Below are 26,022 nucleotides of genomic sequence, written 5' to 3'. Positions count from 1 at the left end.
GGCCAAACACACTGGAGATACTCTTGCTGCAGAGACCATGGCTAGGAGGTGTGTCATGGACGTCTCATGACCTTGATGACATGTGTCATGACCTTGATGACGTGTCATGACCTTGATGACATGAGTGATGTTGCTATTATGTGTGTTGACTGTGTGTGTGATGACCTTGATGACATGAGTGATGTTGCTATTATGTGTGTTGACTGTGTGTGTGATGACCTTGATGACATGTGTGATGTTGCTATTATGTGTGTTGACTGTATGTGTGATGACCTTGATGACATGTGTGATGTTGCTATTATGTGTGTTGACTGTATTTGTGATGACCTTGATGACATGTGTGATGTTGCTATTATGTGTGTTGACTGTATGTGTGATGACCTTGATGACATGTGTGATGTTGCTATTATGTGTGTTGACTGTATGTGTGATGACCTTGATGACATGTGTGATGTTGCTATTATGTGTGTTGACTGTATGTGTGATGACCTTGATGACATGTGTGATGTTGCTATTATGTGTGTTGACTGTATGTGTGATGACCTTGATGACATGTGTGATGTTGCTATTATGTGTGTTGACTGTATGTGTGATGACCTTGATGACATGTGTGATGTTGCTATTATGTGTGTTGACTGTGTGTGTGATGACCTTGATGACATGTGTGATGTTGCTATTATGTGTGTTGACTGTATGTGTGATGACCTTGATGACATGTGTGATGTTGCTATTATGTGTGTTGACTGTATGTGTGATGACCTTGATGACATGTGTGATGTTGCTATTATGTGTGTCGACTGCATGTGTGATGACCTTGATGACATGTGTGATGTTGCTATTATGTGTGTTGACTGTATGTGTGATGACCTTGATGACATGTGTGATGTTGCTATTATGTGTGTTGACTGTATGTGTGATGACCTTGATGACATGTGTCATGTTGCTATTATGTGTGTTGACTGTATGTGTGATGACCTTGATGACATGTGTGATGTTGCTATTATGTGTGTCGACTGTATGTGTGATGACCTTGATGACATGTGTGATGTTGCTATTATGTGTGTCGACTGTATGTGTGATGACCTTGATGACATGTGTGATGTTGCTATTATGTGTGTTGACTGTATGTGTGATGACCTTGATGACATGTGTGATGTTGCTATTATGTGTGTCGACTGTATGTGTGATGACCTTGATGACATGTGTGATGTTGCTATTATGTGTGTCGACTGTATGTGTGATGACCTTGATGACATGTGTGATGTTGCTATTATGTGTGTTGACTGTATGTGCGATGACCTTGATGACATGTGTGATGTTGCTATTATGTGTCGACTGTGTGTGTGATGACCTTGATGACATGTGTGATGTTGCTATTATGTGTGTCGACTGTGTGTGTGATGACCTTGATGAGTGTTGACTGTATGTGTGATGACCTTGATGACATGTCTGATGTTGCTATTATGTGTGTCGACTGTATGTGTGATGACCTTGATGACATGTGTGATGTTGCTATTATGTGTGTTGACTGCATGTGTGATGACCTTGATGACATGAGTGATGTTGCTATTATGTGTGTTGACTGTATGAGTGATGACCTTGATGACATGTGTGATGTTGCTATTATGTGTGTTGACTGTATGTGTGATGACCTTGATGACATGTGTGATGTTGCTATTATGTGTGTTGACTGTATGTGTGATGACCTTGATGACATGTGTGATGTTGCTATTATGTGTCGACTGTGTGTGTGATGACCTTGATGACATGTGTGATGTTGCTATTATGTGTGTTGACTGTGTGTGATGACCTTGATGACATGTGTGATGTTGCTATTATGTGTGTTGACTGTATGTGTGATGACCTTGATGACATGTGTGATGTTGCTATTATGTGTGTTGACTGTATGTGTGATGACCTTGATGACATGTGTGATGTTGCTATTATGTGTGTTGACTGTATGTGTGATGACCTTGATGATATGTTGATGTTGCTATTATGTGTGTTGACTGTATGTGCGATGACCTTGATGACATGTGTGATGTTGCTATTATGTGTCGACTGTGTGTGTGATGACCTTGATGACATGTGTGATGTTGCTATTATGTGTGTCGACTGTGTGTGTGATGACCTTGATGAGTGTTGACTGTATGTGTGATGACCTTGATGACATGTGTGATGTTGCTATTATGTGTGTCGACTGTATGTGTGATGACCTTGATGACATGTGTGATGTTGCTATTATGTGTGTTGACTGCATGTGTGATGAACTTGATGACATGAGTGATGTTGCTATTATGTGTGTTGACTGTATGTGTGATGACCTTGATGACATGTGTGATGTTGCTATTATGTGTGTTGACTGTATGTGTGATGACCTTGATGACATGTGTGATGTTGCTATTATGTGTGTTGACTGCATGTGTGATGACCTTGATGACATGAGTGATGTTGCTATTATGTGTGTTGACTGTATGTGTGATGACCTTGATGACATGTGTGATGTTGCTATTATGTGTGTTGACTGCATGTGTGATGACCTTGATGACATGTGTGATGTTGCTATTATGTGTGTTGACTGTATGTGTGATGACCTTGATGATATGTTGATGTTGCTATTATGTGTGTTGACTGTATGTGCGATGACCTTGATGACATGTGTGATGTTGCTATTATGTGTGTTGACTGTATGTGTGATGACCTTGATGACATGTGTGATGTTGCTATTATGTGTGTTGACTGTATGTGTGATGACCTTGATGATATGTTGATGTTGCTATTATGTGTGTTGACTGTATGTGCAATGACCTTGATGACATGTGTGATGTTGCTATTATGTGTCGACTGTGTGTGTGATGACCTTGATGACATGTGTGATGTTGCTATTATGTGTGTCGACTGTGTGTGTGATGACCTTGATGAGTGTTGACTGTATGTGTGATGACCTTGATGACATGTGTGATGTTGCTATTATGTGTGTCGACTGTATGTGTGATGACCTTAATGACATGTGTGATGTCGCTATTATGTGTGTTGACTGTATGTGTGATGACCTTGATGACATGTGTGATGTTGCTATTATGTGTGTTGACTGTATGTGTGATGACCTTGATGACATGTGTGATGTTGCTATTATGTGTGTTGACTGTGTGTGTGATGACCTTGATGACATGTGTGATGTTGCTATTATGTGTGTTGACTGAATGTGTGATGACCTTGATGACATGTGTGATGTTGCTATTATGTGTCGACTGTGTGTGTGATGACCTTGATGACGTGTGATGTTGCTATTATGTGTGTTGACTGTGTGTGTGATGACCTTGATGACATGTGTGATGTTGCTATTATGTGTGTTGACTGTATGTGTGATGACCTTGATTACATGTGTGATGTTGCTATTATGTGTGTCGACTGCATGTGTGATGACCTTGATGACATGTGTGATGTTGCTATTATGTGTCGACTGTGTGTGTGATGACCTTGATGACATGTGTGATGTTGCTATTATGTGTGTTGACTGTGTGTGTGATGACCTTGATGACATGTGTGATGTTGCTATTATGTGTGTTGACTGTATGTGTGATGACCTTGATGACATGTGTGATGTTGCTATTATGTGTCGACTGTGTGTGTGATGACCTTGATGACATGTGTGATGTTGCTATTATGTGTGTCGACTGTGTGTGTGATGACCTTGATGAGTGTTGACTGTATGTGTGATGACCTTGATGACATGTGTGATGTTGCTATTATGTGTGTCGACTGTATGTGTGATGACCTTGATGACATGTGTGATGTTGCTATTATGTGTGTTGACTGCATGTGTGATGAACTTGATGACATGAGTGATGTTGCTATTATGTGTGTTGACTGTATGTGTGATGACCTTGATGACATGTGTGATGTTGCTATTATGTGTGTTGACTGTATGTGTGATGACCTTGATGACATGTGTGATGTTGCTATTATGTGTGTTGACTGCATGTGTGATGACCTTGATGACATGAGTGATGTTGCTATTATGTGTGTTGACTGTATGTGTGATGACCTTGATGACATGTGTGATGTTGCTATTATGTGTGTTGACTGCATGTGTGATGACCTTGATGACATGTGTGATGTTGCTATTATGTGTGTTGACTGTATGTGTGATGACCTTGATGATATGTTGATGTTGCTATTATGTGTGTTGACTGTATGTGCGATGACCTTGATGACATGTGTGATGTTGCTATTATGTGTGTTGACTGTATGTGTGATGACCTTGATGACATGTGTGATGTTGCTATTATGTGTGTTGACTGTATGTGTGATGACCTTGATGATATGTTGATGTTGCTATTATGTGTGTTGACTGTATGTGCAATGACCTTGATGACATGTGTGATGTTGCTATTATGTGTCGACTGTGTGTGTGATGACCTTGATGACATGTGTGATGTTGCTATTATGTGTGTCGACTGTGTGTGTGATGACCTTGATGAGTGTTGACTGTATGTGTGATGACCTTGATGACATGTGTGATGTTGCTATTATGTGTGTCGACTGTATGTGTGATGACCTTAATGACATGTGTGATGTCGCTATTATGTGTGTTGACTGTATGTGTGATGACCTTGATGACATGTGTGATGTTGCTATTATGTGTGTTGACTGTATGTGTGATGACCTTGATGACATGTGTGATGTTGCTATTATGTGTGTTGACTGTGTGTGTGATGACCTTGATGACATGTGTGATGTTGCTATTATGTGTGTTGACTGAATGTGTGATGACCTTGATGACATGTGTGATGTTGCTATTATGTGTCGACTGTGTGTGTGATGACCTTGATGACGTGTGATGTTGCTATTATGTGTGTTGACTGTGTGTGTGATGACCTTGATGACATGTGTGATGTTGCTATTATGTGTGTTGACTGTATGTGTGATGACCTTGATTACATGTGTGATGTTGCTATTATGTGTGTCGACTGCATGTGTGATGACCTTGATGACATGTGTGATGTTGCTATTATGTGTCGACTGTGTGTGTGATGACCTTGATGACATGTGTGATGTTGCTATTATGTGTGTTGACTGTGTGTGTGATGACCTTGATGACATGTGTGATGTTGCTATTATGTGTGTTGACTGTATGTGTGATGACCTTGATGACATGTGTGATGTTGCTATTATGTGTCGACTGTGTGTGTGATGACCTTGATGACATGTGTGATGTTGCTATTATGTGTGTCGACTGTGTGTGTGATGACCTTGATGAGTGTTGACTGTATGTGTGATGACCTTGATGACATGTGTGATGTTGCTATTATGTGTGTCGACTGTATGTGTGATGACCTTAATGACATGTGTGATGTCGCTATTATGTGTGTTGACTGTATGTGTGATGACCTTGATGACATGTGTGATGTTGCTATTATGTGTGTTGACTGTATGTGTGATGACCTTGATGACATGTGTGATGTTGCTATTATGTGTGTTGACTGTGTGTGTGATGACCTTGATGACATGTGTGATGTTGCTATTATGTGTGTTGACTGTATGTGTGATGACCTTGATGACATGTGTGATGTTGCTATTATGTGTGTTGACTGTATGTGTGATGACCTTGATGACATGTGTGATGTTGCTATTATGTGTGTTGACTGTGTGTGTGATGACCTTGATGACATGTGTGATGTTGCTATTATGTGTGTTGACTATATGTGTGATGACCTTGATGACATGTGTGATGTTGCTATTATGTGTGTTGACTGTGTGTGTGATGACCTTGATGACATGTGTGATGTTGCTATTATGTGTGTCGACTGCATGTGTGATGACCTTGATGACATGTGTGATGTTGCTATTATGTGTGTTGACTGTATGTGTGATGACCTTGATGACATGTGTCATGTTGCTATTATGTGTGTTGACTGTATGTGTGATGACCTTGATGACATGTGTGATGTTGCTATTATGTGTGTTGACTGTATGTGTGATGACCTTGATGACATGTGTGATGTTGCTATTATGTGTGTTGACTGTATGTGTGATGACCTTGATGACATGTGTGATGTTGCTATTATGTGTGTTGACTGTGTGTGTGATGACCTTGATGACATGTGTGATGTTGCTATTATGTGTGTTGACTGTATGTGTGATGACCTTGATGACATGTGTGATGTTGCTATTATGTGTCGACTGTGTGTGTGATGACCTTGATGACATGTGTGATGTTGCTATTATGTGTGTTGACTGTGTGTGTGATGACCTTGATGACATGTGTGATGTTGCTATTATGTGTGTTGACTGTATGTGTGATGACCTTGATGACATGTGTGATGTTGCTATTATGTGTGTTGACTGTATGTGTGATGACCTTGATGATATGTTGATGTTGCTATTATGTGTGTTGACTGTATGTGCGATGACCTTGATGACATGTGTGATGTTGCTATTATGTGTCGACTGTGTGTGTGATGACCTTGATGACATGTGTGATGTTGCTATTATGTGTGTCGACTGTGTGTGTGATGACCTTGATGAGTGTTGACTGTATGTGTGATGACCTTGATGACATGTGTGATGTTGCTATTATGTGTGTCGACTGTATGTGTGATGACCTTAATGACATGTGTGATGTCGCTATTATGTGTGTTGACTGTATGTGTGATGACCTTGATGACATGTGTGATGTTGCTATTATGTGTGTTGACTGTGTGTGTGATGACCTTGATGACATGTGTGATGTTGCTATTATGTGTGTTGACTGTATGTGTGATGACCTTGATGACATGTGTGATGTTGCTATTATGTGTGTTGACTGTATGTGTGATGACCTTGATGACATGTGTGATGTTGCTATTATGTGTGTTGACTGTGTGTGTGATGGCCTTGATGACATGTGTGATGTTGCTATTATGTGTGTTGACTGTATGTGTGATGACCTTGATGACATGTGTGATGTTGCTATTATGTGTGTTGACTGTATGTGTGATGACCTTGATGACATGTGTGATGTTGCTATTATGTGTGTTGACTGTGTGTGTGATGACCTTGATGACATGTGTGATGTTGATATTATGTGTGTTGACTGTATGTGTGATGACCTTGATGACATGTGTGATGTTGCTATTATGTGTGTCGACTGCATGTGTGATGACCTTGATGACATGTGTGATGTTGCTATTATGTGTGTTGACTGTATGTGTGATGACCTTGATGACATGTGTCATGTTGCTATTATGTGTGTTGACTGTATGTGTGATGACCTTGATGACATGTGTGATGTTGCTATTATGTGTGTTGACTGTATGTGTGATGACCTTGATGACATGTGTGATGTTGCTATTATGTGTGTTGACTGTATGTGTGATGACCTTGATGACATGTGTGATGTTGCTATTATGTGTGTCGACTGTATGTGTGATGACCTTGATGACATGTGTGATGTTGCTATTATGTGTGTTGACTGTATGTGTGATGACCTTGATGACATGTGTGATGTTGCTATTATGTGTGTCGACTGTATGTGTGATGACCTTGATGACATGTGTGATGTTGCTATTATGTGTGTCGACTGTATGTGTGATGACCTTGATGACATGTGTGATGTTGCTATTATGTGTGTCGACTGCATGTGTGATGACCTTGATGACATGTGTGATGTTGCTATTATGTGTGTCGACTGTATGTGTGATGACCTTGATGACATGTGTGATGTTGCTATTATGTGTGTTGACTGTATGTGTGATGACCTTGATGACATGTGTGATGTTGCTATTATGTGTGTCGACTGCATGTGTGATGACCTTGATGACATGTGTGATGTTGATATTATGTGTGTTGACTGTGTGTGTGATGACCTTGATGACATGTGTGATGTTGATATTATGTGTGTTGACTGTATGTGTGATGACCTTGATGACATGTGTGATGTTGCTATTATGTGTGTTGACTGTATGTGTGATGACCTTGATGACATGTGTGATGTTGCTATTATGTGTGTCGACTGCATGTGTGATGACCTTGATGACATGTGTGATGTTGATATTATGTGTGTTGACTGTGTGTGTGATGACCTTGATGACATGTGTGATGTTGCTATTATGTGTGTCGACTGCATGTGTGATGACCTTGATGACATGTGTGATGTTGCTATTATGTGTGTTGACTGTATGTGTGATGACCTTGATGACATGTGTCATGTTGCTATTATGTGTGTTGACTGTATGTGTGATGACCTTGATGACATGTGTGATGTTGCTATTATGTGTGTTGACTGTATGTCTGATGACCTTGATGACATGTGTGATGTTGCTATTATGTGTGTTGACTGTATGTGTGATGACCTTGATGACATGTGTGATGTTGCTATTATGTGTGTTGACTGTGTGTGTGATGACCTTGATGACATGTGTGATGTTGCTATTATGTGTGTTGACTGTATGTGTGATGACCTTGATGACATGTGTGATGTTGCTATTATGTGTCGACTGTGTGTGTGATGACCTTGATGACATGTGTGATGTTGCTATTATGTGTGTTGACTGTGTGTGTGATGACCTTGATGACATGTGTGATGTTGCTATTATGTGTGTTGACTGTATGTGTGATGACCTTGATGACATGTGTGATGTTGCTATTATGTGTGTTGACTGTATGTGTGATGACCTTGATGATATGTTGATGTTGCTATTATGTGTGTTGACTGTATGTGCGATGACCTTGATGACATGTGTGATGTTGCTATTATGTGTCGACTGTGTGTGTGATGACCTTGATGACATGTGTGATGTTGCTATTATGTGTGTCGACTGTGTGTGTGATGACCTTGATGAGTGTTGACTGTATGTGTGATGACCTTGATGACATGTGTGATGTTGCTATTATGTGTGTCGACTGTATGTGTGATGACCTTAATGACATGTGTGATGTCGCTATTATGTGTGTTGACTGTATGTGTGATGACCTTGATGACATGTGTGATGTTGCTATTATGTGTGTTGACTGTGTGTGTGATGACCTTGATGACATGTGTGATGTTGCTATTATGTGTGTTGACTGTATGTGTGATGACCTTGATGACATGTGTGATGTTGCTATTATGTGTGTTGACTGTATGTGTGATGACCTTGATGACATGTGTGATGTTGCTATTATGTGTGTTGACTGTGTGTGTGATGGCCTTGATGACATGTGTGATGTTGCTATTATGTGTGTTGACTGTATGTGTGATGACCTTGATGACATGTGTGATGTTGCTATTATGTGTGTTGACTGTATGTGTGATGACCTTGATGACATGTGTGATGTTGCTATTATGTGTGTTGACTGTGTGTGTGATGACCTTGATGACATGTGTGATGTTGATATTATGTGTGTTGACTGTATGTGTGATGACCTTGATGACATGTGTGATGTTGCTATTATGTGTGTCGACTGCATGTGTGATGACCTTGATGACATGTGTGATGTTGCTATTATGTGTGTTGACTGTATGTGTGATGACCTTGATGACATGTGTCATGTTGCTATTATGTGTGTTGACTGTATGTGTGATGACCTTGATGACATGTGTGATGTTGCTATTATGTGTGTTGACTGTATGTGTGATGACCTTGATGACATGTGTGATGTTGCTATTATGTGTGTTGACTGTATGTGTGATGACCTTGATGACATGTGTGATGTTGCTATTATGTGTGTCGACTGTATGTGTGATGACCTTGATGACATGTGTGATGTTGCTATTATGTGTGTTGACTGTATGTGTGATGACCTTGATGACATGTGTGATGTTGCTATTATGTGTGTCGACTGTATGTGTGATGACCTTGATGACATGTGTGATGTTGCTATTATGTGTGTTGACTGTATGTGTGATGACCTTGATGACATGTGTGATGTTGCTATTATGTGTGTCGACTGCATGTGTGATGACCTTGATGACATGTGTGATGTTGCTATTATGTGTGTCGACTGTATGTGTGATGACCTTGATGACATGTGTGATGTTGCTATTATGTGTGTTGACTGTATGTGTGATGACCTTGATGACATGTGTGATGTTGCTATTATGTGTGTCGACTGCATGTGTGATGACCTTGATGACATGTGTGATGTTGATATTATGTGTGTTGACTGTGTGTGTGATGACCTTGATGACATGTGTGATGTTGATATTATGTGTGTTGACTGTATGTGTGATGACCTTGATGACATGTGTGATGTTGCTATTATGTGTGTCGACTGTATGTGTGATGACCTTGATGACATGTGTGATGTTGCTATTATGTGTGTCGACTGTATGTGTGATGACCTTGATGACATGTGTGATGTTGCTATTATGTGTGTCGACTGCATGTGTGATGACCTTGATGACATGTGTGATGTTGCTATTATGTGTGTCGACTGTATGTGTGATGACCTTGATGACATGTGTGATGTTGCTATTATGTGTGTTGACTGTATGTGTGATGACCTTGATGACATGTGTGATGTTGCTATTATGTGTGTCGACTGCATGTGTGATGACCTTGATGACATGTGTGATGTTGATATTATGTGTGTTGACTGTGTGTGTGATGACCTTGATGACATGTGTGATGTTGATATTATGTGTGTTGACTGTATGTGTGATGACCTTGATGACATGTGTGATGTTGCTATTATGTGTGTTGACTGTATGTGTGATGACCTTGATGACATGTGTGATGTTGCTATTATGTGTGTCGACTGCATGTGTGATGACCTTGATGACATGTGTGATGTTGATATTATGTGTGTTGACTGTGTGTGTGATGACCTTGATGACATGTGTGATGTTGCTATTATGTGTGTCGACTGCATGTGTGATGACCTTGATGACATGTGTGATGTTGCTATTATGTGTGTTGACTGTATGTGTGATGACCTTGATGACATGTGTCATGTTGCTATTATGTGTGTTGACTGTATGTGTGATGACCTTGATGACATGTGTGATGTTGCTATTATGTGTGTTGACTGTATGTGTGATGACCTTGATGACATGTGTGATGTTGCTATTATGTGTGTTGACTGTATGTGTGATGACCTTGATGACATGTGTGATGTTGCTATTATGTGTGTTGACTGTGTGTGTGATGACCTTGATGACATGTGTGATGTTGCTATTATGTGTGTTGACTGTATGTGTGATGACCTTGATGACATGTGTGATGTTGCTATTATGTGTCGACTGTGTGTGTGATGACCTTGATGACATGTGTGATGTTGCTATTATGTGTGTTGACTGTGTGTGTGATGACCTTGATGACATGTGTGATGTTGCTATTATGTGTGTTGACTGTATGTGTGATGACCTTGATGACATGTGTGATGTTGCTATTATGTGTGTTGACTGTATGTGTGATGACCTTGATGATATGTTGATGTTGCTATTATGTGTGTTGACTGTATGTGCGATGACCTTGATGACATGTGTGATGTTGCTATTATGTGTCGACTGTGTGTGTGATGACCTTGATGACATGTGTGATGTTGCTATTATGTGTGTCGACTGTGTGTGTGATGACCTTGATGAGTGTTGACTGTATGTGTGATGACCTTGATGACATGTGTGATGTTGCTATTATGTGTGTCGACTGTATGTGTGATGACCTTAATGACATGTGTGATGTCGCTATTATGTGTGTTGACTGTATGTGTGATGACCTTGATGACATGTGTGATGTTGCTATTATGTGTGTTGACTGTGTGTGTGATGACCTTGATGACATGTGTGATGTTGCTATTATGTGTGTTGACTGTATGTGTGATGACCTTGATGACATGTGTGATGTTGCTATTATGTGTGTTGACTGTATGTGTGATGACCTTGATGACATGTGTGATGTTGCTATTATGTGTGTTGACTGTGTGTGTGATGGCCTTGATGACATGTGTGATGTTGCTATTATGTGTGTTGACTGTATGTGTGATGACCTTGATGACATGTGTGATGTTGCTATTATGTGTGTTGACTGTATGTGTGATGACCTTGATGACATGTGTGATGTTGCTATTATGTGTGTTGACTGTGTGTGTGATGACCTTGATGACATGTGTGATGTTGATATTATGTGTGTTGACTGTATGTGTGATGACCTTGATGACATGTGTGATGTTGCTATTATGTGTGTCGACTGCATGTGTGATGACCTTGATGACATGTGTGATGTTGCTATTATGTGTGTTGACTGTATGTGTGATGACCTTGATGACATGTGTCATGTTGCTATTATGTGTGTTGACTGTATGTGTGATGACCTTGATGACATGTGTGATGTTGCTATTATGTGTGTCGACTGCATGTGTGATGACCTTGATGACATGTGTGATGTTGCTATTATGTGTGTTGACTGTATGTGTGATGACCTTGATGACATGTGTGATGTTGCTATTATGTGTGTTGACTGTATGTGTGATGACCTTGATGACATGTGTGATGTTGCTATTATGTGTGTTGACTGTATGTGTGATGACCTTGATGACATGTGTGATGTTGCTATTATGTGTGTCGACTGTATGTGTGATGACCTTGATGACATGTGTGATGTTGCTATTATGTGTGTCGACTGTATGTGTGATGACCTTGATGACATGTGTGATGTTGCTATTATGTGTGTCGACTGCATGTGTGATGACCTTGATGACATGTGTGATGTTGCTATTATGTGTGTCGACTGTATGTGTGATGACCTTGATGACATGTGTGATGTTGCTATTATGTGTGTCGACTGCATGTGTGATGACCTTGATGACATGTGTGATGTTGCTATTATGTGTGTCGACTGTATGTGTGATGACCTTGATGACATGTGTGATGTTGCTATTATGTGTGTTGACTGTATGTGTGATGACCTTGATGACATGTGTGATGTTGCTATTATGTGTGTTGACTGTATGTGTGATGACCTTGATGACATGTGTGATGTTGCTATTATGTGTGTTGACTGTATGTGTGATGACCTTGATGACATGTGTGATGTTGCTATTATGTGTGTTGACTGTATGTGTGATGACCTTGATGACATGTGTGATGTTGCTATTATGTGTGTCGACTGTATGTGTGATGACCTTGATGACATGTGTGATGTTGCTATTATGTGTGTTGACTGTATGTGTGATGACCTTGATGACATGTGTGATGTTGCTATTATGTGTGTCGACTGCATGTGTGATGACCTTGATGACATGTGTGATGTTGCTATTATGTGTGTCGACTGTATGTGTGATGACCTTGATGACATGTGTGATGTTGCTATTATGTGTGTTGACTGTATGTGTGATGACCTTGATGACATGTGTGATGTTGCTATTATGTGTGTCGACTGCATGTGTGATGACCTTGATGACATGTGTGATGTTGATATTATGTGTGTTGACTGTGTGTGTGATGACCTTGATGACATGTGTGATGTTGATATTATGTGTGTTGACTGTATGTGTGATGACCTTGATGACATGTGTGATGTTGCTATTATGTGTGTCGACTGCATGTGTGATGACCTTGATGACATGTGTGATGTTGCTATTATGTGTGTTGACTGTATGTGTGATGACCTTGATGACATGTGTCATGTTGCTATTATGTGTGTTGACTGTATGTGTGATGACCTTGATGACATGTGTGATGTTGCTATTATGTGTGTTGACTGTATGTGTGATGACCTTGATGACATGTGTGATGTTGCTATTATGTGTGTTGACTGTATGTGTGATGACCTTGATGACATGTGTGATGTTGCTATTATGTGTGTCGACTGTATGTGTGATGACCTTGATGACATGTGTGATGTTGCTATTATGTGTGTTGACTGTATGTGTGATGACCTTGATGACATGTGTGATGTTGCTATTATGTGTGTCGACTGTATGTGTGATGACCTTGATGACATGTGTCATGTTGCTATTATGCTTGTTGACTGAGCGTGAGATGACCTTGAGGAGACCCTGCCACGTGCCGCCTCAGAGTATTGATGTTCATGCCACATATTGATATTTGGATTAGTCCACAAGAGAGTAGTGCTCCTGAATGAAAAGGAGCTAAGTGGCTACAGTATAACCTGGCTTCTCCTTTGCTGTCCTCTCCTCATCCTCTCCTTCTTGTGTCCCGCTCCCTCCATTTTCTTTTTTTCTCCTGGAATTTCCTCTCCTCTCCTCTCTCTAGTGTCTGTATGGCTGCTACGTCCACTCCTCCATCATCCCCACCTTCCACCGTAGATGCTATTGGCTGCTGCAGGTAAGATACCCACCTGTCATTCCCTGCCTTCACCGTCTCTCACACTGCCACCAAACAAGATGTATAACCTCAAACTCCACATGCACTCCTCCCTCCTTCATCCTCTTCATGCAGGCCAGATATCTGATCTTCTGCAAAGTAGGAATCATTAATTATACATGAAATATTTTGTGATTTCTTTACTCAATATTTATTGGAATTTGTATTTGATTGAAAAAGAACACATTTATTTAACCTATTTGTTGTATATATATATATATATATATATATATATATATCCATCCATTTTCTACCGCTTATTCCCTTTCGGGGTCGCTGGCGCCTATCTCAGCTACAATCGGGCGGAAGGTAGGGTACACCCTGGACAAGTCGCCACCTCATCGCAGGGCCAACACAGATAGACAGACAACATTCACACTCACATTCACACACTAGGGCCAATTTACTGTTGCCAATCAACCTATCCCCAGGTATATATATATATATATATATATATATATATATATATATATATATATATATATATATATATATATATATATATATAAATGTATATATATATAAATGTATATATATATACATTTATATGTGTATATATATGTGTATATATATATATATATATATATATATATATACATGTATATATATATAAATTTATATATATATAAATTTATATGTATATTTATATAAATGTATATATATATAAATTTATATGTATATTTATATGTATATATATATATATATATATGTATATATATATATATATATATGTGAGATAGTAAAATGTAATGATAATTAACAATAATAATCATAGAAAAATACAACAAAACATGCTTGTGTCATTTCAAAATCGCATCCAAAAATAAATCGTACATAAGGTCCTTCCTCGTGCACTGCCATTAATTGGTTCCGGATATGTGAATTTCTGCAAAGTTGGAATCATTTCTGTTTTGTTTTTTTTCAACCAAATATTTTTATTTGATTGAAAAATAATTAAAAAAACGAAATATATATCTATATATATTAAAAAATAAATATAAATGCATTTTTTGTTTATAAATAAATAAGTGAATAAGTAAATAAATACAAGTATAATGATACAGCATCATTATCATAATAATTCTAGATAAACAAAACAAAACATGTGTGTATCTTTTCAAAGGGACTCCTGTTTAAAGCCACAACAATGCATGATGGGAAAAATGCAATGAAACATAATATTAATAATCATAGGTGAACATAACATAACAGGCTTTTTTGGATCTTCCATATGTTTTGGACCTTTCCAGCAGGCTATGTATTATTTAAAAACTGTTCCTATACTAATAATAAATATAATTAATTATGGATTAACGTGGACCCTGACTTAAACAAGTTCGAAAACTGATTGGGGTGTTAGCATTTAGACCATATAACCCCCCCCCCCCTGTCAGCCATCTTGTCCTTTGTATTGCTTCCATGTCAAGTCTTCTACAGCGGAGGATGCATGTGCATGTGCATGTACGAGCCAGTCTGCCCCACAACAAGAAGCAGAGAAAAATAAGGAACTTGTGGCAGGAAGCACTTCATATCTTGCATATATAGACCTAAAGTCAAATATAGTGCATCTGGAAAGTATTGGCTTCCCTTTTTTTAACCTTTTGTTATGTTATGTTTCAGCTTTATTCCAAAATTGTACACACAATACCCATTTTTTGAAAATGGATTAAAAACTTTTTTTTTTATTTCATGTACATAAATAAATATTAAACTGGCAAGCTTCGAGTGGGTCCAACATAATAGTGTGGGAGTCCAGTCCATAGTGGATCTAACATAATAGTGTGACAGTCCAGTCCATAGTGGATCTAACATAATAGTGTGAGAGTCCAGTCCATAGTGGATCTAACATAATAGTGAGAGTCCAGTCCATAGTGGATCTAACATAATAGTGTGAGAGTCCAGTCCATAGTGGATCTAACACAATAGTGAGAGTCCAGTCCATAGTGGATCTAACATATTAGTGTGAGAGTCCAGTCCATAGTGGATCTAACATAATAGTGTGAGAGTCCAGTCCATAGTGGATCTAACATAATAGCGTGAGAGTCCAGTCCATAGTGGATCTAACACAATAGTGAGAGTCCAGTCCATAGTGGATCTAACATAATAGTGTGAGAGTCCAGTCCATAGTGGATCTAACATAATAGTGTGAGAGTCCAGTCCATAGTGGATCTAACATAATAGTGTGAGAGTCCAGTCCATAGTGGATCTAACATAATAGTGTGAGAGTCCAGTCCATAGTGGATCTAACACAATAGTGAGAGTCCAGTCCATAGTGGATCTAACATAATAGTGTGAGAGTCCAGTCGATAGTGGATCTAACACAATAGTGAGAGTCCAGTCCATAGTGGATCTAACATAATAGTGTGGGAGTCCAGTCCATAGTGGATCTAACATAATAGTGTGAGAGTCCAGTCCATAGTGGATCTAACATAATATTGTTAAAATCCAGTCCATAGTGGATCTAACATAATATTGTTAGAATCCAGTCCATAGTGGATCTAACATAATAGTGAGAGTCGAGTCCATAGTGGATCTAACACAATAGTGAGAGTGCAGTCCATAGAGGATTTAACATAATAGTGTGGGAGTCCAGTCCATAGTGGATCTAACATAATAGTGAGAGTCCAGTCCATAGTGGATCTAACATAATAGTGAGAGTCCAGTCCATAGTGGATCTAACATAATAGTGTGAGAGTCCAGTCCATAGTGGATCTAACATAATAGTGAGAGTCCAGTCCATAGTGGATCTAACATAATAGTGTGAGAGTCCAGTCCATAGTGGATCTAACATAATAGTGTGAGAGTCCAGTCCATAGTGGATCTAACATAATAGTGAGAGAGTCCAGTCCATAGTGGATCTAACATAATAGTGTGAGAGTCCAGTCCATAGTGGATCTAACATAATAGTGTGAGAGTCCAGTCCATAGTGGATCTAACATAATAGTGTGAGAGTCCAGTCCATAGTGGATCTAACATAATAGTGAGAGAGTCCAGTCCATAGTGGATCTAACAAAATAGTGTGAGAGTCCAGTCCATAGTGGATCTAACATAATAGCGTGAGAGTCCAGTCCATAGTGGATCTAACATAATAGTGTGAGAGTCCAGTCCATAGTGGATTTAACATAATAGTGTGAGAGTCCAGTCCATAGTGGATCTAACATAATAGTGTGAGAGTCCAGTCCATAATGGATCTAACATAATAGTGAGAGTCCAGTCCATAGTGGATCTAACATAATAGTGTGAGAGTCCAGTCCATAGTGGATCTAACATAATAGTGTGAGAGTCCAGTCCATAGTGGATCTAGCATAATAGTGTGAGAGTCCAGTCCATAGTGGATCTAACATAATAGTGAGAGTCCAGTCCATAGTGGATCCAACGTAATAGTGAGAGTCCAGTCCATAGTTGATCTAACATAATATCAATCAATCAATCAATGTTTTATTTATATAGCCCCAAATCACAAATGTCTCAAAGTAATAGTGAGAGTCCAGTCCATAGTGGATTTAACATAATAGTGTGAGAGTCCAGTCCATAGTGGATCTAACATAATAGTGTGAGAGTCCAGTCCATAGTGGATCTAACATAATAGTGTGAGAGTCCAGTCCATAGTGGATCTAACATAATAGTGTGAGAGTCCAGTCCATAGTGGATCTAACACAATAGTGAGAGTCCAGTCCATAGTGGATCTAACATAATAGTGTGAGAGTCCAGTCGATAGTGGATCTAACACAATAGTGAGAGTCCAGTCCATAGTGGATCTAACATAATAGTGTGGGAGTCCAGTCCATAGTGGATCTAACATAATAGTGTGAGAGTCCAGTCCATAGTGGATCTAACATAATATTGTTAAAATCCAGTCCATAGTGGATCTAACATAATATTGTTAGAATCCAGTCCATAGTGGATCTAACATAATAGTGAGAGTCGAGTCCATAGTGGATCTAACACAATAGTGAGAGTGCAGTCCATAGTGGATTTAACATAATAGTGTGGGAGTCCAGTCCATAGTGGATCTAACATAATAGTGAGAGTCCAGTCCATAGTGGATCTAACATAATAGTGAGAGTCCAGTCCATAGTGGATCTAACATAATAGTGTGAGAGTCCAGTCCATAGTGGATCTAACATAATAGTGAGAGTCCAGTCCATAGTGGATCTAACATAATAGTGTGAGAGTCCAGTCCATAGTGGATCTAACATAATAGTGTGAGAGTCCAGTCCATAGTGGATCTAACATAATAGTGAGAGAGTCCAGTCCATAGTGGATCTAACATAATAGTGTGAGAGTCCAGTCCATAGTGGATCTAACATAATAGTGTGAGAGTCCAGTCCATAGTGGATCTAACATAATAGTGTGAGAGTCCAGTCCATAGTGGATCTAACATAATAGTGAGAGAGTCCAGTCCATAGTGGATCTAACAAAATAGTGTGAGAGTCCAGTCCATAGTGGATCTAACATAATAGCGTGAGAGTCCAGTCCATAGTGGATCTAACATAATAGTGTGAGAGTCCAGTCCATAGTGGATTTAACATAATAGTGTGAGAGTCCAGTCCATAGTGGATCTAACATAATAGTGTGAGAGTCCAGTCCATAATGGATCTAACATAATAGTGAGAGTCCAGTCCATAGTGGATCTAACATAATAGTGTGAGAGTCCAGTCCATAGTGGATCTAACATAATAGTGTGAGAGTCCAGTCCATAGTGGATCTAACATAATAGTGTGAGAGTCCAGTCCATAGTGGATCTAACATAATAGTGAGAGTCCAGTCCATAGTGGATCCAACGTAATAGTGAGAGTCCAGTCCATAGTTGATCTAACATAATATCAATCAATCAATCAATGTTTTATTTATATAGCCCCAAATCACAAATGTCTCAAAGTAATAGTGAGAGTCCAGTCCATAGTGGATTTAACATAATAGTGTGAGAGTCCAGTCCATAGTGGATCTAACATAATAGTGGGAGTCCAGTCCATAGTGGATCTAACATAATAGTGAGAGTCCAGTCCATAGTGGATCTAACATAAGAGTGTGAGAGTTCAGTCCATAGTGGATCTAACATAATAGTGAGAGTTCAGTCCATAGTGGATCTAACATAATAGTGAGAGTCCAGTCCACAGTGGATCTAACATAATAGTGTGAGAATCCAGTCCATAGTGGATCTAACATAATAGTGAGAGTCCAGTCCATAGTGGATCTAACATAATAGTGTGAGAGTCCAGTCCATAGTGGATCTAACATAATAGTGAGTGTCCAGTCCATAGTGGATCCAACGTAATAGTGAGAGTCCAGTCCATAGTGGATCCAACATAATAGTGAGAGTCCAGTCCATAGTGGATCTAACATAATAGTGAGAGTCCAGTCCATAGTGGATCTAACATAATAGTGAGAGTCCAGTCCATAGTGGATCTAACATAATAGTGTGAGAGTCCAGTCCATAGTGGATCTAACATAGTAGTGTGAGAGTCCAGTCCATAGTGGATCTAACATAATAGTGTGAGAGTCCAGTCCATAGTGGATCTAACATAATAGTGAGAGTCCAGTCCATAGTGGATCTAACATAATAGTGTGAGAGTCCAGTCCATAGTGGATCTAACATAATAGTGTGAGAGTCCAGTCCATAGTGGATCTAACATAATAGTGAGAGAGTCCAGTCCATAGTGGATCTAACATAATAGTGTGAGAGTCCAGTCCATAGTGGATCTAACATAATAGTGTGAGAGTCCAGTCCATAGTGGATCTAACATAACAGTGAGAGAGTCCAGTCCATAGTGGATCTAACATAATAGTGTGAGAGTCCAGTCCATAGTGGATCTAACATAATAGCGTGAGAGTCCAGTCCATAGTGGATCTAACATAACAGTGTGAGAGTCCAGTCCATAGTGGATCTAACATAATAGTGAGAGAGTCCAGTCCATAGTGGATCTAACATAATAGTGTGAGAGTCCAGTCCATAGTGGATCTAACATAATAGTGTGAGAGTCCAGTCCATAGTGGATCTAACATAATAGTGTGAGAGTCCAGTCCATAGTGGATCTAACATAATAGTGAGAGAGTCCAGTCCATAGTGGATCTAACAAAATAGTGTGAGAGTCCAGTCCATAGTGGATCTAACATAATAGCGTGAGAGTCCAGTCCATAGTGGATCTAACATAATAGTGTGAGAGTCCAGTCCATAGTGGATCTAACATAATAGTGTGAGAGTCCAGTCCATAGTGGATCTAACATAATAGTGTGAGAGTCCAGTCCATAATGGATCTAACATAATAGTGAGAGTCCAGTCCATAGTGGATCTAACATAATAGTGTGAGAGTCCAGTCCATAGTGGATCTAACATAATAGTGTGAGAGTCCAGTCCATAATGGATCTAACATAATAGTGAGAGTCCAGTCCATAGTGGATCTAACATAATAGTGTGAGAGTCCAGTCCATAGTGGATCTAACATAATAGTGTGAGAGTCCAGTCCATAGTGGATCCAACGTAATAGTGAGAGTCCAGTCCATAGTGGATCTAACATAATAGTGAGAGTCCAGTCCATAGTGGATCTAACATAATAGTGTGAGAGTCCAGTCCATAGTGGATCTAACATAATAGTGTGAGAGTCCAGTCCATAGTGGATCTAACATAATAGTGAGAGAGTCCAGTCCATAGTGGATCTAACATAATAGTGTGAGAGTCCAGTCCATAGTGGATCTAACATAATAGTGTGAGAGTCCAGTCCATAGTGGATCTAACATAATAGTGAGAGAGTCCAGTCCATAGTGGATCTAACATAATAGTGTGGGAGTCCAGTCCATAGTGGATCTAACATAATAGCGTGAAAGTCCAGTCCATAGTGGATCTAACATAATAGTGTGAGAGTCCAGTCCATAGTGGATCTAACATAATAGTGAGAGAGTCCAGTCCATAGTGGATCTAACATAATAGTGTGAGAGTCCAGTCCATAGTGGATCTAACATAATAGTGAGAGTCCAGTCCATAGTGGATCCAACGTAATAGTGAGAGTCCAGTCCATAGTGGATCTAACATAATAGTGAGAGTCCAGTCCATAGTGGATCTAACATAATAGTGAGAGTCTAGTCCATAGTGGATCTAACATAATAGTGAGAGTCCAGTCCATAGTGGATCTAACATAATAGTGAGAGTCCAGTCCATAGTGGATCTAACATAATAGTGTGAGAGTCCAGTCCATAGTGGATCTAACATAATAGTGTGAGAGTCCAGTCCATAGTGGATCCAACATAATAGTGAGAGTCCAGTCCATAGTGGATCTAACATAATAGTGAGAGAGTCCAGTCCATAGTGGATCTAACGTAATAGTGTGAGAGTCCAGTCCATAGTGGATCTAACATAATAGTGTGAGAGTCCAGTCCATAGTGGATCTAACATAATAGTGTGAGAGTCCAGTCCATAGTGGATCTAACATAATAGTGTGAGAGTCCAGTCCATAGTGGATCTAACATAATAGTGAGAGAGTCCAGTCCATAGTGGATCTAACATAATAGTGTGAGAGTCCAGTCCATAGTGGATCTAACATAATAGCGTGAGAGTCCAGTCCATAGTGGATCTAACATAATAGTGTGAGAGTCCAGTCCATAGTGGATCTAACATAATAGTGAGAGAGTCCAGTCCATAGTGGATCTAACATAATAGTGTGAGAGTCCAGTCCATAGTGGATCTAACATAATAGTGTGAGAGTCCAGTCCATAATGGATCTAACATAATAGTGAGAGTCCAGTCCATAGTGGATCTAACATAATAGTGTGAGAGTCCAGTCCATAGTGGATCTAACATAATAGTGTGAGAGTCCAGTCCATAGTGGATCTAACATAATAGTGTGAGAGTCCAGTCCATAGTGGATCTAACATAATAGTGAGAGTCCAGTCCATAGTGGATCCAACGTAATAGTGAGAGTCCAGTCCATAGTTGATCTAACATAATATCAATCAATCAATCAATGTTTATTTATATAGCCCCAAATCACAAATGTCTCAAAGTAATAGTGAGAGTCCAGTCCATAGTGGATTTAACATAATAGTGTGAGAGTCCAGTCCATAGTGGATCTAACATAATAGTGGGAGTCCAGTCCATAGTGGATCTAACATAATAGTGAGAGTCCAGTCCATAGTGGATCTAACATAATAGTGAGAGTCCAGTCCATAGTGGATCCAACATAAGAGTGTGAGAGTCCAGTCCATAGTGGATCTAACATAATAGTGAGAGTTCAGTCCATAGTGGATCTAACATAATAGTGAGAGTCCAGTCCACAGTGGATCTAACATAATAGTGTGAGAATCCAGTCCATAGTGGATCTAACATAATAGTGAGAGTCCAGTCCATAGTGGATCTAACATAATAGTGTGAGAGTCCAGTCCATAGTGGATCTAACATAATAGTGAGAGTCCAGTCCATAGTGGATCCAACGTAATAGTGAGAGTCCAGTCCATAGTGGATCTAACATAATAGTGAGAGTCCAGTCCATAGTGGATCCAACATAATAGTGTGAGAGTCCAGTCCATAGTGGATCTAACATAATAGTGAGAGTCCAGTCCATAGTGGATCTAACATAATAGTGTGAGAGTCCAGTCCATAGTGGATCTAACATAATAGTGAGTGTCCAGTCCATAGTGGATCTAACATAATAGCGTGAGAGTCCAGTCCATAGTGGATCTAACATAATAGCGTGAGAGTCCAGTCCATAGTGGATCTAACATAATAGCGTGAGAGTCCAGTCCATAGTGGATCTAACATAATAGTGAGAGTCCAGTCCACAGTGGATCTAACATAATAGTGTGAGAATCCAGTCCATAGTGGATCTAACATAATAGTGAGAGTCCAGTCCATAGTGGATCTAACATAATAGTGTGAGAGTCCAGTCCATAGTGGATCTAACATAATAGTGAGAGTCCAGTCCATAGTGGATCCAACGTAATAGTGAGAGTCCAGTCCATAGTGGATCTAACATAATAGTGAGAGTCCAGTCCATAGTGGATCTATGATAATAGTGTGAGAGTCCAGTCCATAGTGGATCTAACATAATAGTGATAGTCCAGTCCATAGTGGATCTAACATAATAGTGTGAGAGTCCAGTCCATAGTGGATCTAACATAATAGTGAGAGTCCAGTCCATAGTGGATCTAACATAATAGTGTGAGAGTCCAGTCCATAGTGGATCTAACATAATAGTGAGAGTCCAGTCCATAGTGGATCCAACGTAATAGTGAGAGTCCAGTCCATAGTGGATCTAACATAATAGTGAGAGTCCAGTCCATAGTGGATCTAACATAATAGTGTGAGAGTCCAGTCCATAGTGGATCTAACATAATAGTGAGAGTCCAGTCCATAGTGGATCTAACATAATAGTGTGAGAGTCCAGTCCATAGTGGATCTAACATAATAGTGAGAGTCCAGTCCATAGTGGATCTAACATAATAGTGAGTGTCCAGTCCATAGTGGATCTAACATAATAGCGTGAGAGTCCAGTCCATAGTGGATCTAACATAATAGCGTGAGAGTCCAGTCCATAGTGGATCTAACATAATAGTGTGAGAGTCCAGTCCATAGTGGATCTAACATAATAGTGAGAGTCCAGTCCATAGTGGATCTAACATAATAGTGGCAAAGGAGCATCAACAAAGTATTGGGTACTGGCTGTGAATACTTATGACCATTTTTTATACATTTGCAAAACAAATAAAAAAAACCACAACTTTTCTCACTGTAGGGTATTGTGTGTAGAATTTTCAGGACAAAAATGAATGTATTCAATGTTGGAATAAGGCTGTTTTGTCAGGTAAGAATGGTTGGTTTTGCATCATAGCTTGAGTCCTGTTGTAGTAATGCTGAGCCAATCAGGGGCCAGGATACTGAACAGTGCACAGTGTTCTCCTCTAGTGGCCAATATCCTTCTATCTTTAGTCTTTTCATGCCTTTAAATGCTCATTTAGGACCAAAAATTCCAAAAATAATCTGCCAAGTGTCAATATTTGATGTGTGGAGGGCAAGTTAAACTTAGCTTAACTTAACTTAAGCAGTGGCAGCTTCTTCACCCAGCATGTTGGTGCTTGACAATCCTGCACAAGACCCTCAAACTCTGGACCGTTTTGTTCATTTTAATCTCTCAAATTGTCCGTGACATTTGCAAACAGCACAGCAACATAAACATCCTCCTCTTCAAAGATTCATGAGGCAGCCGCACTAAAAAGTACCAGCACAAAGTCTGCTAATAATAAAAGTGGCAGAGTTTATGGTCCACGGGCAGGATGGATGAGGACCTTCCTCGCCGACCTGTGAAGGCTCTTCTTATCTGGAGGTGACCTTGACTGGGGCCACCCGGGGTCACCAACCAGGTCTTCAGTCACTGCTCTCATGTGGTCTCTCCAGGGAAACACTACTGTGCGCACCACACACACACACACACAGTACATCCAGAAAGTATTTAGTCAAAATTAAATACATTTTGTCCTCAAAATTCTACACACAATGACAATATGATTTTTTAACATTGTTATTTTAATAAGGAGCAAATGTATTCAAAAAGAAAATACATGTACATAAGTACAGACAGTCTTTGATCAGTCTTAGTTGGTGCACCTTTGGCAGCAGCTACAGCCTCAAGTCTTTTTCAACACCATGCCACCAGCTGGGCACACCTATCTTTGGCCACTTTCTCTCATTCCTCTTTGCAGCACCTCTCAATCTCCATCAGGTTGGATGGGAAGTGTTGGTTTTCACCCAGAATGTCTCAGTGCATCGCTGCATTCATCTTTCCCTCTATCCTGAATAGTGTCCCAGTTCCTGCCGCTGAGAAGCATCCCCACACCTTGATGCTGCCACCACCATGCTTCACTGTAGGGATGGTACTGGTGGTGATGAGGGTTGTCTGCTTTCCTCCAAACATTCACGCCAAAGACTTCAATCTTTGTCTCACCAGACCAGAGAATTTACTTTCTCATGGTCTGAGAGTCTTTCAGGTGCATTTTGACAAACTTTTACTAAGAAATGGCTTCGGTCTGACAAGCCTGATTGGTGGATCGTCCTCCAGGAATGCTGTAGATCTGACAGAGTGACCACCTGGTTCTTGGTCACCTCCCTGACTGGACTTAGATGAATGCAGCAATGTACAGAGACATCCTCTATGAAAACTAACTGAGAGACGAGTCAGGATAGAGGGAAAGATGAATACCAGCAATATACAGACACATTCTGGATGAAAACCGGCGCTTCCCATCCAACCTGATGGAGGGAAAGATGAATGCAGCAATGCACTGAGACATCCTGGATGAGAACTAACTGAGAGACTAGTCAGGATAGAGGAAAAGATTAATGCGGCAATGCACTGAGACATCCTGGATGAAAACCAACACTTCATCCAACCTGATGGAGCTAGAGTAGTGCTGCAAAGAGGAAAGAGGGAAAGTGCCCAAAGATAGGTGTGCCCAGCTAGTGACATCGTGTTCAAAAATATTTGTTTTTTATTTGAAAAAACAAAAATTCAAAAAAATATTCTCACATTGCGGTAATGGGGCATTGTGTGTAGAATTTTGAGGACAATGCCTTCCATGTTGGCATAAGGCTGTAACGTAACAAGAAGAGTGAGTACTTCCTGCATGAACTGTTCCACTCAGCAGAACCTCATCACTTGTCCAAGTTCCATCGTCAACATTCCTTCATTTCCATGAAGAACAGGGAACAGCGAGCCGTGTTCATCTGAATTATGGAAATTCCTCCA

General features: G+C 39.8%; 1 protein-coding gene across 2 annotated transcripts in view; it reads left to right on the top strand.

The window, feature by feature from the left end:
• Positions 1 to 26,022, top strand: part of LOC133535490 (calmodulin-binding transcription activator 1-like) — a 202,284-nt gene that overhangs the window by 117,475 nt on the left and 58,787 nt on the right. For both annotated transcript variants that reach the window (XM_061875371.1, XM_061875370.1), the window contains exon 4: positions 14,180 to 14,251. In XM_061875371.1, coding sequence (XP_061731355.1) covers positions 14,180 to 14,251 — 72 coding nt within the window. The remainder of the gene's footprint in view (positions 1 to 14,179; positions 14,252 to 26,022) is intronic.

The sequence above is a fragment of the Nerophis ophidion genome, linkage group LG16 (genome assembly GCF_033978795.1).
Source record: "Nerophis ophidion isolate RoL-2023_Sa linkage group LG16, RoL_Noph_v1.0, whole genome shotgun sequence".
Classification (NCBI taxonomy): Eukaryota; Metazoa; Chordata; class Actinopteri; order Syngnathiformes; family Syngnathidae; genus Nerophis; species Nerophis ophidion.
This window is presented reverse-complemented; position numbering and strand designations above follow the sequence as displayed.